Here is a 13,839-nt window from a genome sequence, read left to right as displayed (position 1 = left end):
ATCAGTCTCCTGTTTACGTTTTTTTCTGGAGTGCAGTTCCGGTAGGCCCTGCTGCTGCCTCCGATGCCTTAGATGACCGCGGAGGTAGCAGCAGTAGGGGATTCAGCATTATGAAGCTTCATCTGTGGTGGATAATGCGGGAGGGTGGGCTGTGACACCCTAGCAGTACCAGCTGAACTCAGTTGAGTCCCTTGTTAGGCTGGGAGGAACGTAGAGAGTACAGGTCCCCTTTTTGTTTTTGTTTCTTTGTTGATGTCGGCTACCCCCCAAAATTGGGGGAAGTGCCTTTGGTATATGTATGTATGTACTGTACTGTACTGTGTTTGCTCAATGAAACTCATTAAAAATAAGTGGGCTTAACCACCATGAAAAGCAAAACGGTTACTCACTCGTCAATTGGATTAACCTGATCTTAATATCTGTATCTCATCCCATTGTATCACCGAGTTGAATGAACATATCAAATTCAACTTTTCCCGTCATCTAAGTTTTCTCAACCCTTCATCATCCCTTTCTTTCTACAAGTATGATTTTTCTGTAAAGACTTTTCAATCTATACAGAGAAGCCAAACCCCAGAGTAAGCTTACCAGCCTGTTACAAGAATGCTTAGTTTATGAGATTTCAGTGGTTCATTGTGGTACTTCCAATGTTTATGACTTATAACCTCTTAGTGACACTTTACTATGTTATTTTTTAATAGTTCAGAGGAATTTATTATCTGGCTTTAAATGATATAATTCCAAATATTTCAATTTTGTTTTTATTCATCATTCTTGATGCTCCGAGTCCCTCAAAAGTATTATCGATGATAAAAAGTTTTCAGGCAGATTTGGGCATACAATGATCGAGACTAATTACTGCAACTGAAAAGCCGATGTATGGGATAGGGGATTTTTAAGCTTAATTAGTTTGCATAAATGTAACACTTAACCCTTTTACCCCCAGGCTATTTGGAAATTTCCAACCCTTAACCCCCAAGGGTTATTTTTTTTCAAGCATATTTTGCAGTATATATTTTTTTTTAAATTGCTCTAAAAGCCTTAATTTTCGTCATAGAGAGGTCAGGTTGGTCTCATTCCTTTGGAAAATGCCTGAAGTTTCTCAGAAAATTATCAAAAATATGCAAAAAAAAATTTAAATAGCATTTTTTTTTGCAAGGACGTACCAGTACGTCCATGGGGGTAAAGGGATGAGTTTTGTGAAACGTACCAGTACGTCCTTTGGGGGTAAAAGGGTTAATAGGCAAACACAGTAAAAAGAAGTAAGGCACATACAGAGGGTTTTGGAAGTCACCAAGAATCATGTTGAATCTAAGAGGTCTGATACAATTACTCTAGTTGATTATGACATCTACCGTACTTTCGTCAAAACAAAATCACAATGTATACTGTACAATCTTTCTAACACCGTACCTTTTCCAGGAACATTGTAGTTGAAGCCTGTCAAACCATTTTCGCCCCACTTAACATAACGTTTCTTGTCAGGGAATGCCTCCAATCCAGACTGCTCTCTACATTCCTGAAATCAAGACAAGATATAAAATGGGGGACTGAAACATACGGGAATTCAGACAGATGCATAAGACAGACGACACTGAAGAGAAATCACTTGCCTAACCTGAAATTGGACGACGGTAATTATTAATTATTCGTAGTGTAACTGGACGTGCTTGTGCGGTATTTCATAAATTATTATCTAAAACTTTGAACTTTGGTTTTAACCCTTTTACCCACCAAAGGACGTACTGGTACGTTTCACAAAAGCCATCCCTTTACCCCCATGGACGTACCGGTACGTCCTTGCAAAAAAATGCTATAAAATTTTTTTTTTCATATTTTTGATAATTTTTGGAGAAACTTTAGGCATTTTCCAAGAGAATGAGACCAACCTGACCTCTCTATGATGAAAATTAAGGCTGTTAGAGCAATTTAAAAAATATATACTGCAAAATGTGATGGGAAAAAAATAACCCCCTGGGGGTTAAGGGTTGGAAATTTCCAAATAGCCTGGGGGTAAAAGGGTTAAGCTGCAATCTTATGAAATGGTTGGTACACCATCAAATTTTCCAATTTCATTCTGAGTTTGTCGGGTACCATTGTCACTCTAGGCAGTGAAGCTGTTGATCTAACAACCGTAAAATCTACCCAAACCATACTAAGCCTACCATGAGGGTAGATCAAGTGCCTCAACTTGAAGGATATATTAGGGTCTCTCCTCCCAACACGAAACAAAATCTGGCAATGAACACGCTAACATATATAGCTTATAAAAATAATTCATTATACAGTAAATACTATCCTTTCCTATCTTACCCAATACTTTTCTTTATCAAATGTTAAGACATTTATCTACAGAAACTAAAAAAAAAGATAAAAATAAGTATACATGGGTAAGAGTGGCAAATGGAAGAGTAGTAGAAAGGGCATTAATGGATTATGTGTTGATAACTAAAAGGATGTTTGGAAGATTGAAAGACGTGCACGTGTTTAGGGGTATGGCTAACGGTATGTCTGATCATTTTTTGGTGGAAGGAAAATTAGTTGTAGCAAAAGAGTGGGGGAATAGAGTAGGTGGATGTAAAAGAAAGCTAGTGAGGGTTGAAGAGCTAATAAAACCGGGGGTAAAAAGTAAATATCAGGAAAGGTTGAAAATGGCATATGACGAGGTGAGAGTAAGAGAAACTGGTAATTTAGAGGAGGAGTGGAAGTTAGCAAAAGAAAATTTTGTTGGGATTGCAAGTGATGTATGTGGCAAGAGGCAGCATGAGGAAGGGCAGTGAATGGTGGAATGAAGGAGTGAAGGTAAAAGTGGAAGAGAAAAAGAGGGCTTTTGAAGAATGGCTGCAGAGTAATAGTATAGAGAAGTATGAAAAATATAGAGAGAAAAAGGTGGAAGTAAAGCGCAAGGTACGTGAGGCAAAGAGGGCAGCTGACCTGAGGTGGGGTCAGGGACTGGGTCAGTCATATGAAGAGAATAAGAAGAAGTTTTGGAAAGAAGTGAAGAGAGTAAGGAAGGCCGGCGCAAGAATTGAAGAGACAGTGAAAGATGGAAATGGAAGGTTGTTAAAAGGAGAGGAGGCAAGGAAAAGGTGGGCGGAATATTTTGAAAGTTTGCTGAATGTTGAGGATGATAGGGAGGCAGATATAATTGCTGTTCCAGGTGTTGAGGTGCCAGTGATGGGAGATGAGAATGAGAGAGAGATTACAATAGAGGAAGTGAAGAGAGCACTAGATGAAACGAGAGTAGGAAAAGCATCTGGTATGGATGGTGTGAAAGCTGAGATGTTGAAAGAAGGGGGTGTGACTGTACTTGAATGGTTGGTGAGATTGTTTAATGTGTGTTTTGTGTTGTCAATGGTACCAGTAGATTGGGTCTGTGCATGTATTGTACCACTATATAAGGGTAAGGGAGATGTGCATGAGTGTTGTAATTCAAGAGGTATTAGTTTGTTGAGTGTAGTTGGAAAAGTGTATGGTAGAGTACTGATTAATAGGATTAAGGATAAAACAGAGAATGCAATCTTGGAAGTACAGGGTGGTTTTAGAAGAGGTAGGGGTTGTATGAAGCAGATTTTTACAGTTAGGCAGATATGCGGGAAATATTTAGCAAAACGTAAGGAGGTGTATGTTGCGTTTATGGATCTGGAGAAAGCACATGATAGAGTTGATAGGGCAGCAATGTCGAATGTGATGAGGTTATATGGAGTTGGTAGAAGGTTGTTGCAAGCAGTGAAAAGTTTCTACAAAGGTAGTAAAGCATGTGTTAGAATAGGAAATGAAGTGAGCGATTGGTTTCCGGTGAGAGTGGGGCTGAGACAGGGATGTGTGATGTCGCCGTGGTTGTTTAACTTGTATGTTGATGGAGTGGTGAGAGAGGTGAATGCTCGAGTGCTTGGACGAGGATTAAAACTGGTAGGCGAGAATGATCATGAATGGGAGGTAAATCAGTTGTTGTTTGAGGATGATACTGTACTGGTAGCAGACACAGAAGAGAAGCTTGACCGACTAGTGACAGAATTTGGAAGGGTGTGTGAGAGAAAGAAATTGAGAGTTAATGTGGGTAAGAGTAAGGTTATGAGATGTGCGAGAAGGGAAGGTGGTGCAAGGTTGAATGTCATGTTGAATGGAGAGTTACTTGAGGAGGTGGATCAGTTTAAGTACTTGGGGTCTGTTGTTGCAGCAAATGGTGGAGTGGAAGCAGATGTACGTCAGAGAGTCAATGAAGGTTGCAAAGTGTTGGGGGCAGTTAAGGGAGTAGTAAAAAATAGAGGGTTGGGCATGAATGTAAAGAGAGTTCTATATGAGAAAGTGATTGTACCAACTGTGATGTATGGATCGGAGTTGTGGGGAATGAAAGTGATGGAGAGACAGAAATTGAATGCGTTTGAGATTAAGTGTCTGAGGAGTATGGCTGGTGTATCTCGAGTTGATAGGGTTAGGAACGAAGTGGTGAGGGTGAGAACGGGTGTAAGAAATGAGTTAGCGGCTAGAGTGGATATGAATGTGTTGAGGTGGTTTGGCCATGTTGAGAGAATGGAAAATGGCTGTCTGCTAAAGAAGGTGATGAATGCAAGAGTTGATGGGAGAAGTACAAGAGGAAGGCCAAGGTTTGGGTGGATGGATGGTGTGAAGAAAGCTCTGGGTGATAGGAGGATGGATGTGAGAGAGGCAAGAGAGCGTGCTAGAAATAGGAATGAATGGCAAGCGATTGTGACGCAGTTCCGGTAGGCCCTGCTGCTTCCTCCGGTGCCTTAGATGACCGCGGAGGTAGCAGCAATAGGGGACTCAGCAGTACGAAGCTTCATCTGTGGTGGAAATGTGGGAGGTTGGGCTGTGGCACCCTAGCAGTACCAGCTGAACTCGGCTGAGTCCCTGGTTAGGCTGGAGGAACGTAGAGAGTAGAGGTCCCCTTTTTTGTTTTGTTTCTTGTTGATGTCGGCTACCCCCCAAAATTGGGGGAAGTGCCTTTGGTATATGTATGTATGTATGTATGTTCATGCAAAACCACCATCATCAGGAAACTGAGGCGGAACTCCAACATTTGCAAATTTCATACAGCACGAAAAGTATAATTATTTTAACGCTTTATAATGACATTTTAACAACAGAGAATGAAGCATTACAATTAGTTATTCTATTGCACATCCATTGTATTTTTGCATTCTCTTGTACTTTATCTAGCTTGAGAGAAAAATATAATGAAAGTAAAGTGAAGGGTTCAGTATGTAAGGACACCAGAAATGAGATAGAAAATACAGTAACACATACATTAAGTATCTATCTATTACGAAGACTCTTGGTCCAGCCAACACCAAAAACACAATACATACACATACATATACCAAGGCACTTCCCCAATTTTGGGGGTAGCCGACATCAAACAAATGAAGCAAAAAAGGGGACCTCTCCTCTCTACATTCCTCCCAGCCTGAGGAGAGGTCCTCTTTTTTGTTTCATTAATAACAAAATTCCCCCAACACAGCAACCAATTATAAATATCTCTCTCAGAATGACAGATTTTATTGTTTATCCATTCTACCTAAAATATTTGCAATATTTATAACTAAAATATGAAAACAGTATTTATGTAATTCTATGTCAAATTCAGGAAAAATATATCTAAAGGTGTTCAATCAATTCATCCACTCTTAATTCTTGTAAAATACATAGCAATTTTCCCATAATGCTGTAGTAGAATGTTTTTATAATCTAATCCAATACTGCATATTCAACTCGATAATTCTAATGTGTATGCATATAACGTTAATCAAATACATTACTGCCTAAATTGACGAAGAAGGACATGTTCAAATCATGTTGAAAATACTCCTACAACTGAAGGACAAATGTTGTTACATGTATTGGCATAGGAGCAACCTGATGTTATACTGTCTGTATACCAGTCATTTGAATTCTGCAAGGCTATCTGCTATTCATTCTGATTCATTTTGAGACAAATGTTTTTGCAAATGTACGAGAGACTGGAGTGGTCACTGCAAGTCATTCCCTTTCATCATTAAACAAACTTGCAATGTATACAACAAGTGTATGTCAATTTGTATAAGTACAACAATGTATAAGATTGTGAAATAAAATATGAAGTAAGGACAACAAAAGCCCGCTATAGTACAAAATCATGAGCTGGGATAGGTATTTAGTTATATGAAGAAAATAATTTTGAAATTTGATTAACACTCAAGCAAGAATAAAGCAATAAAAATGTCAAAATGGTAAAGGTAACAGAACCAATTGTCTCCCGGATAAAATGGGAGATCCAGTCTAAATATGTTAGAGAGGCAGTTTATTACTATTATTTTTGTTTTGGTGAATAGCTACAGCTACTAAAACTGAAAGCAATATGAACGACGAGTTGACATTGACATGAGTTCCCCTTCTTTCTGGCCTGAGAGTGCATTAGGGTTAATGAGCATCGACTGTGGTGGAATATTTGTCACTTCTTGTCCTGTCTATACCATCTGCAATTAGGAGGGGAGAGAGGATGGAATTTGTTGCGAAAAAGTAATATATATTTTGCTTTTAAAATCACATTTGTTAGAAAACAAAACCGGGGCATTACAATGAAATAAAATTATATTTATGAGGGAAGGAATTGTTCCGCAGATAATGAATCGAGTAAGGTGACTGTGCAAGCATAAGAACTTAGATTGAAGGGATTGTCAAAACGCTCTGAAGAACAAGAGTTATGAGCGAGGTAATGGCTTTGTCAATAGTTATAGGTTGTACAATTTAGGTTCATTTCAAACTTTAGTAGCAACTAAATTAATTGAAGCAGACACTAAAACCAACAGAAGCACCAATCAGCAGAATCAGTAGTCACAGTAAGTATAATGGTAAGACCTACTGGTATAATATGTACAGAAGGTGCAGAGGAAGAGCAAACACAAAGCTGAGAAACGTAGGCTCTTTCAAAGTCAGGTAATTGAGTGGAGATGAGAAACAGACATTTGGACGGATAACTGAGTGAGCAGGTTCGGCAATGGGGAAATGCACATCATTAAAAGACAGTTACTACTTCACCTTGATAAACGACAAGGAAGCTCAGGAGGCCAACTACAACAGGCGGGACACATAAACACTGGCAGTAGTTTGCTCATTACTATGGATACTAATGTAGCAAGAGTTAGATGTGTGCAGGAAACTAGTCCTGGCCACAACAAAGAGCTACATATCAGATGAACGTATACCTTCGGCGAGGAAACAAAGTTATGATAGGACTCCCTGGATTTCCCAAGCAAGGTTCCTCAAGCATATGTATGGTACCTTGGGACACATACACAATAGAAACAAATAGCAAGAATACAAAACCAAACTACCATGACTAACACAAAGCACTAGGAGGCTTAAGAAAGATTTTCTTTTTACAAATACCAGCTAGAGGACATAAGAAAAGCAGTTGACATTTGTCAAATATTCAATTAGAATAACAATATAAACACTGGAGAATAACAAGAAAACTTGGAATACCTGCACATGTACAAATACTTCACAAGGACATTATTCACAAAAGCCACTCCTAAATATAGGACGATGATGATACAGGATGTAGGCGAAGACAAAACCTGTAAGTATCAAAGGTTCTAGTTACAGTTTTCAAAACAGGAGATACAGTAAAACAGTGGATAATTAGACCTGATGAACTTAAAATTAATATTGATCGATCAATATTGAAAGCAAATTATCGAAAACAGGTCAAATTTGCTAAGCACTAAAATGCTTTGGCAATGTCTTGGGGATTCCACAAGGAGCAGTTTAGTACCTCCTAACGTCTCCATGTTGCACATGTGAAAATGGTCACTCTTGTTTGAGACAAAAGACTGAGTGTCAGGGACAAGAGAGGCCATGAATGTAGGTGAACGTAGATACAACACAACTGAATGGATTATCATTTCAAACTGCACATCTGTATTTACAAAATGTAAAATGCAGTACAAACAAAACAGGAGACATATATAAGGGTAAGCTACGAAATAGTCTGGTAAACAGAGGAGTAAATTTTGTCAAATGTTTCTCATACAGGGCGCATAAATGAATGAAAATATATTCTCCGCTTCATACTACTGGTGCATTTATCTATTTTCAGATACACCAAATACACGATGATATACATGTTTACAGAACCATAATCATTCTATTAGCTTGCATTAACACATGCCCGCAAAATCATGGATGGGACGGACATACTGAGAGAAGGGAATCTGAACAGGTAAGACATAAAAGTGGTTAAAAAGTTACATAAAAAAACACAAGAAGTCTCAAGAAATTATAAAAATTAAATACAATAAGATGCCAGTCTGATGAAAAGAATTACCTAACATGCATAAATAAAAACTAAAAGTCATATAACAAAATGTCCACGAAAATATGCTAACTTCATTATCATTATAGTAATGAATTAATGCACTGTTTTGTTAATACGTCTATTGGTATTGAAAGTCAAAATGTAAATTTTGTTGGAAAATCAGACTAGCTACATGAACAAGAACTTCAATAAGGAGAGCATGCTAATATCCAAAATTCAAAAGAGAAATAGAGAGTAAACTAATAAAAAAAAATGAGGATGAAAAAACAAATACAATAGCTACGATAAATAAAAAACTACAAAGTTCAACTTATGTTATCTAACTTGTAACAAAACAGCATAAAGTTTGATATTTTAAAATACCAACAATTCAAAAAGATTATTCCATAATTTAGTAACAGCCAGTATAATGCTTCTTCAATACGGTGTGGCCCAAAATCTCACATTAACCCTTTTACCCCCAAAGGACATACTGGTATGTTTCACAAAACTCATCCCTTTACCCCCATGGACGTACCGGTACATCCTTGCAAAAAACTGCTATTATCATTTTTTTTTTTTTTGCATATTTTTGATAAATTTTTGAGAAACTTCAGGCATTTTCCAAAAGAATGAGACCAACCTGACCTCTCTATGATGAAAATTAAGGTTGTTAGAGCAATTTAAAAAAAATATACTGCAAAATATGCTTGAAATAAATAACCCCTGGGGGTTAAGGGTTGGAAATTTCCAAATAGCCTGGGAGTAAAAGGCTTAAAAATTAAATACAATACTGTAACACTTAACCCTTTTACCCCCAGGCTATTTGGAAATTTCCAACCCTTAAGCCCCAGGGGGTTATTTTTTCCCCAGCACATTTTGCAGTATATTTCTTTTAAATTGCTCTAACAGCCTTAATTTTTGTCATAGAGAGGTCAGGTTGGTCTCATTCTCTTGGAAAATGCCTGAATTTTCTAAAAAAAAAATTATAAAAAATATGAAAAAAAAAATTTGTATAGCATTTTTTTGCAAGGACGTACCGGTACGTCCATGTGGGTAAAGGGATGGCTCTTGTGAAACGTACCAGTACGTCCTTTGGGGGTAAAAGGTTAATAAGAATCTCCCTTACCTTAAGACATTCCACGACTGCAATGTTGTAGCTTGAATTGTAAGAAGTTACAAAAGTATTTTTGAAGTTCTTTACAAAATCAGTGACTTTGATTAATGGCACCTGAAAAATAATGAAATACAGATTAACAAAAAAAAATTGCTTTCCCAATTTAAGCTAAAAAGTTTGAACTTTAAATTTTAAAACATAGAATACTGATCTGAATTCTTCAGAATAATGATTAAATATCATAGACCAAGCATGATTAACTATAAGCCTTTGATTCTATGGAGAAAGAAGAGATGGCTTACCTACTACAGGCTAAAAGTTAGAACTTTAAATCTTATAAAATTTTGAAACAAAATACTGATCTAAATTCTTCCGAACGATGCTTAAATATCTGAGACAAATCATCATCACCTTATTTGAAACTGGTACTAAAGTACTTATTGTCAGTGCGAGTAAATTCTTTAATTCTTGTTCTTTTCTTTTCTGTCTACTTTTTCACATCATTTTTTTCTATTTTATCACCTACTTCATTTTCCTTATATCAGTTTCCATGTGCATGCAATACGTAATTTCAAATGTAATTAGGAGTTTTTTTAATCATTTCATAAGATGGAGATTTTCATACTAAATTAAGCATCCTAGGGACTATAACAAAGAACTAAAACTGTTAATGAAAGCAGATATAACGTAACTTTTATTCATATATGTGAATAACCTTGACGTTAATTTACTTTTAAAGAACATCGAGTATCAAAAACTACAAAACCAATATTCTACCTGCGTTATTCGATAGTCTCCAAACCACAAGACCCATGCTTTCTCATTTGGCGGCTTACTTTCTCCACAATGCTCGTAATTCACAATTACAGCTGAAAAAAAAAAATAATATTAATCGGGTACTAAAATTGATTTATAAGAACTTCAATTGTAATTTTGATATACTTCCTATAGAAAATATCTATCATGATAATAGCAAGACTAAAATTAGAGAACAAAAAATAAAACTCCATTTCCTCGTGATCAAAAGTTAAGATGTTTTAGATATTTTTTCTTATGGTTACTGAAGAGTAAACATTCTTGGGAAAATAACAGCGTCATTTTAACAAATTAAAACCTTTTAACATATTTCCCAAGGCAATTTTACCTTTAACCTACTTAAGGAAAACAAAGTAAACCTTGTAGAGGGGACAACAACAATGTTCACTAGTAAGGATGAATTATCCGGAAAACAAAGCCACAGGAAAAATACGCATGCAATATTTTGCATGGGGTGGGAGCCCACATTAAACGAAGGATGCTCAATCTATAAAAGAACTTACCAAACTAAAGGCGGTCCACATCATCACTACATAACAATTTGATAGGGCATGCGGCTCAATGACATTCCTTGAATACGGAGAGGTTACTATGAAAGCAGTTTTCCTGATTACGTGGTGGGGACAGCTACACAGGCAATTAATTTTAGGACCTAGCATAGCTTTGGAGTAAACGGATTAAAGAGACCTCCCCCCTTAGGTACCCAAATCATGATGATACCTCTCTCCAATTAGTGAGGCCATTTCATAGACTTAAAGTACTGACTCTCAAGAGAAGGGGGCACTTTAAAGCTCGTGCTTGGAGACATGTTCTTCATAGGGTGTAAATGGGAAAAATTGAGTCGGCAATAGAAATAAAGGTGGTGAGAAGATTAAAGTCTTCCTCCTTATACCAACTAATTACTCTATCCTTTACATAAAGGTTGATGGCCGATGGGCTGTTGGAACAGAAGTGATAATAGTAATGACTTATCAATAGCCTCACACTCTGAGAATCTTTTGGACGAGACTTAGAGACCTGCTCAATAGTTTCTAGCAGCGTCTGCAACCTCATTGTCCTGTAGGCTCTGGGGGAGCCTATAGGTCTACCTGATGAGTTATCAACACCCATTGCCTGGCCCTCCATGGTCCCAGCTTGATGGAGAGGGAAGCCTAGGCTCTGATCCTATGTATATATGGTCCTTTGCCTTTGCCATTAATGAGCAACCTTTAAAACATTTAGACCTTTAAGCTGTAAAAGCCCCTACAAATCTCGTGTGTGTGTGCGTGCGTTGGATTTAATATCAATTATATATCAACTTTGGAAGAGGTTTTGCATCTTATCAGTAAGCATTGTTTATCTTTATTTGGAGTGGTTGTGAATGAGAGAAAGTTTATTAATTGTCTTTGATTATAATGCAAGTTAAGTTAGGTAGAGTGTTGCGAGAGGTACTTTTTTCTGAAGGTGGACTTATTGATGCTGACCCAGTTTCCTAAAGACTTTTATTAGACTGATCTCTTAAGACTGTACAACTGTTGATGACCTGGCCTGTAAATTAAGATTCCGTTTGATGATGACGATGATGATATGATTTTGATATCCATGACCCCGATCAACTGAGGCAGTGTTCTGTGAGCCACAGAGTGGTGGCTGTGCCGATAGACTTCAGCTTAGTGAATGTTAGTTAAGTGTATTTGCTATTAGACAGAGGATTTGGGACGGTGTTCGTAAACACACGCGCACTACATATGCTGTATTCGTTTTATATTGTTTTGAAGTTAAGGTTACAGCGCATTTTAGTTTTAAGTTTTGTTTGTTTTAGTGTTGAATTTTGCGATTGATTTTTGGGGGTTTCTTTGAATGTTGGTTAGTTTTCGTGTAATGTAATTTCTAAGGAATATAGTTTTAAGGTTATGTTCTGCTTAAATGTCATTTTTGTTCAGTAGTTCAGTTAAAGATAAGTATAACGTAAGGTTAAGTTTGTGTTGTAGAGACATTTGACAGTTAAGAGTGATTAAGGTTGTGGGGTTTGTTTTTTAATAAAATGGCTGCGTCCACTCATGTTTATTACATTCATACTGAGACAAAACCATCACAAACATATACGGCAATCTTTTATAATTTCTCTAAAATAACACGTCACACTCCTTGACTACTTCCAAAGAGGAGGAAATTGGAACAAAGTGAGGTGGGGTTTATTTTCAATAAAATGGCTGCGTCCACTCACGTTTATTACATTCATACTGAGACAAAACCATCACAAACATATACTGTACGGCAATCTTTTATAATTGCTCTAAAATAACACGTCACACTCCTTGACTACTTCCAAAGAGGAGGAAATTGGAACAAAGTGAGGTAGATATGGGACAAGAAACTCTGTAGATAGTAACTCACTTGCAAAGACTTACATTACACCCACAAACTCATAGCAAAAATTACCACAAAATTATTAAAATTCTTAGTTGTTTTTAAATAAATATGAAGTACATGATAAAATCAGTCGGTCTGGTTAGCTACACAGATGCCATTAACCCTTTTACCCCCAATGGACATACTGATACGTTTCACAAAACTCATCCCTTTACCCCCATGGACGTACTGGTACGTCCTTGCAAAAAACTGCTATCTACATTTTTTTTTTTTGCATATTTTTGATAACTTTATGAGAAACTTCAGGCATTTTCCAAAAGAATGAGACCAACCAGACCTCTCTATGATGAAAATTAAGGCCGTTAGAGCAATTCAAAAAATATATATTGCAAAATGTGCTTAAAAAAAAAAAAAAAAAAAAAAAGCCTGGGTGTTAAGGGTTGAAAAGTTCCAAATAGCCTGGGGGTAGAAGGGTTAACTCGTTAACTCGAGATGAATCAAATATATAAAAAAAGAAGAGCATTCAGTGTCAAACAGTACAAGGCCTTCTCTAAGCTACGGAAGTTTCAGGCAATGTCTAAAAACAGCTTCATTCATCTTCATCTTTCCACTTGTAACATCCATCACAGGTGTAAAAAAAAGACAGCATGTTTTATGGAGAAAGTTTCAGGCAGTGTTTAATCTTAGCTTCATTCATCTTCATCTTTCCTTCCACTCTTGCTTAGTGTAAATGCAACATCAATTATAGGTGTGAAAAAAAGACAGCATGTTTCATGGAATATCTTGTATAAAAACTGGAAATATTAAAGTAAAATTAGAATGAAACAAAAATAAAAACAAAAAATAGCAGCTACTAACTTTGAAACTCTTAAATAAAATAAAAATTCAAACTGATTAAAGAAATTAAACATAATACTCAGAAGCAAAATAAGAATATAACAAAAAAGCAACAAAAATGAAGCATTGTTTAACAAAAAGCAGAAAACATTCTGTAGAAGAAGCTTAGATAAGCACTTTACCGTGAATGAGCCAAGCGAGACAAAACATGCAAAGCAGACGACATACAGGTGAGGTATTCATGCAAGTAGTATTTTGGCTAAAGGGAACCTAAAGGGATACGAAAAAAAGAGATTAGCAATTATTGTAAATGAGAATCCTAATGATAAAATTTATTCTTATACACACTTGATGTTCATAAAGCTTCCATTTGATGTGTCGATGTCTACCTCCAAAATAAAAAGCTCCTGTTTCCTAC

At 36.7% G+C, this 13,839-nt stretch overlaps 1 protein-coding gene across 4 annotated transcripts in view; it reads right to left on the bottom strand.

Annotated features, from left to right (window-relative positions):
• The window catches only part of LOC137620500 (DNA (cytosine-5)-methyltransferase 3C-like), a 102,991-nt gene that overhangs the window by 52,965 nt on the left and 36,187 nt on the right, over positions 1-13,839 (bottom strand). For all 4 annotated transcript variants that reach the window (XM_068350678.1, XM_068350680.1, XM_068350679.1 and 1 more), the window contains 3 exons: positions 10,194-10,285; positions 9,429-9,530; positions 1,414-1,519 (listed from right to left, as the gene is read on the bottom strand). In XM_068350678.1, coding sequence (XP_068206779.1) covers positions 1,414-1,519; positions 9,429-9,530; positions 10,194-10,285 — 300 coding nt within the window. The remainder of the gene's footprint in view (positions 1-1,413; positions 1,520-9,428; positions 9,531-10,193; positions 10,286-13,839) is intronic.

The sequence above is a fragment of the Palaemon carinicauda genome, chromosome 27 (assembly GCF_036898095.1).
Source record: "Palaemon carinicauda isolate YSFRI2023 chromosome 27, ASM3689809v2, whole genome shotgun sequence".
Lineage (NCBI taxonomy): Eukaryota > Metazoa > Arthropoda > Malacostraca > Decapoda > Palaemonidae > Palaemon > Palaemon carinicauda.
This window is presented reverse-complemented; position numbering and strand designations above follow the sequence as displayed.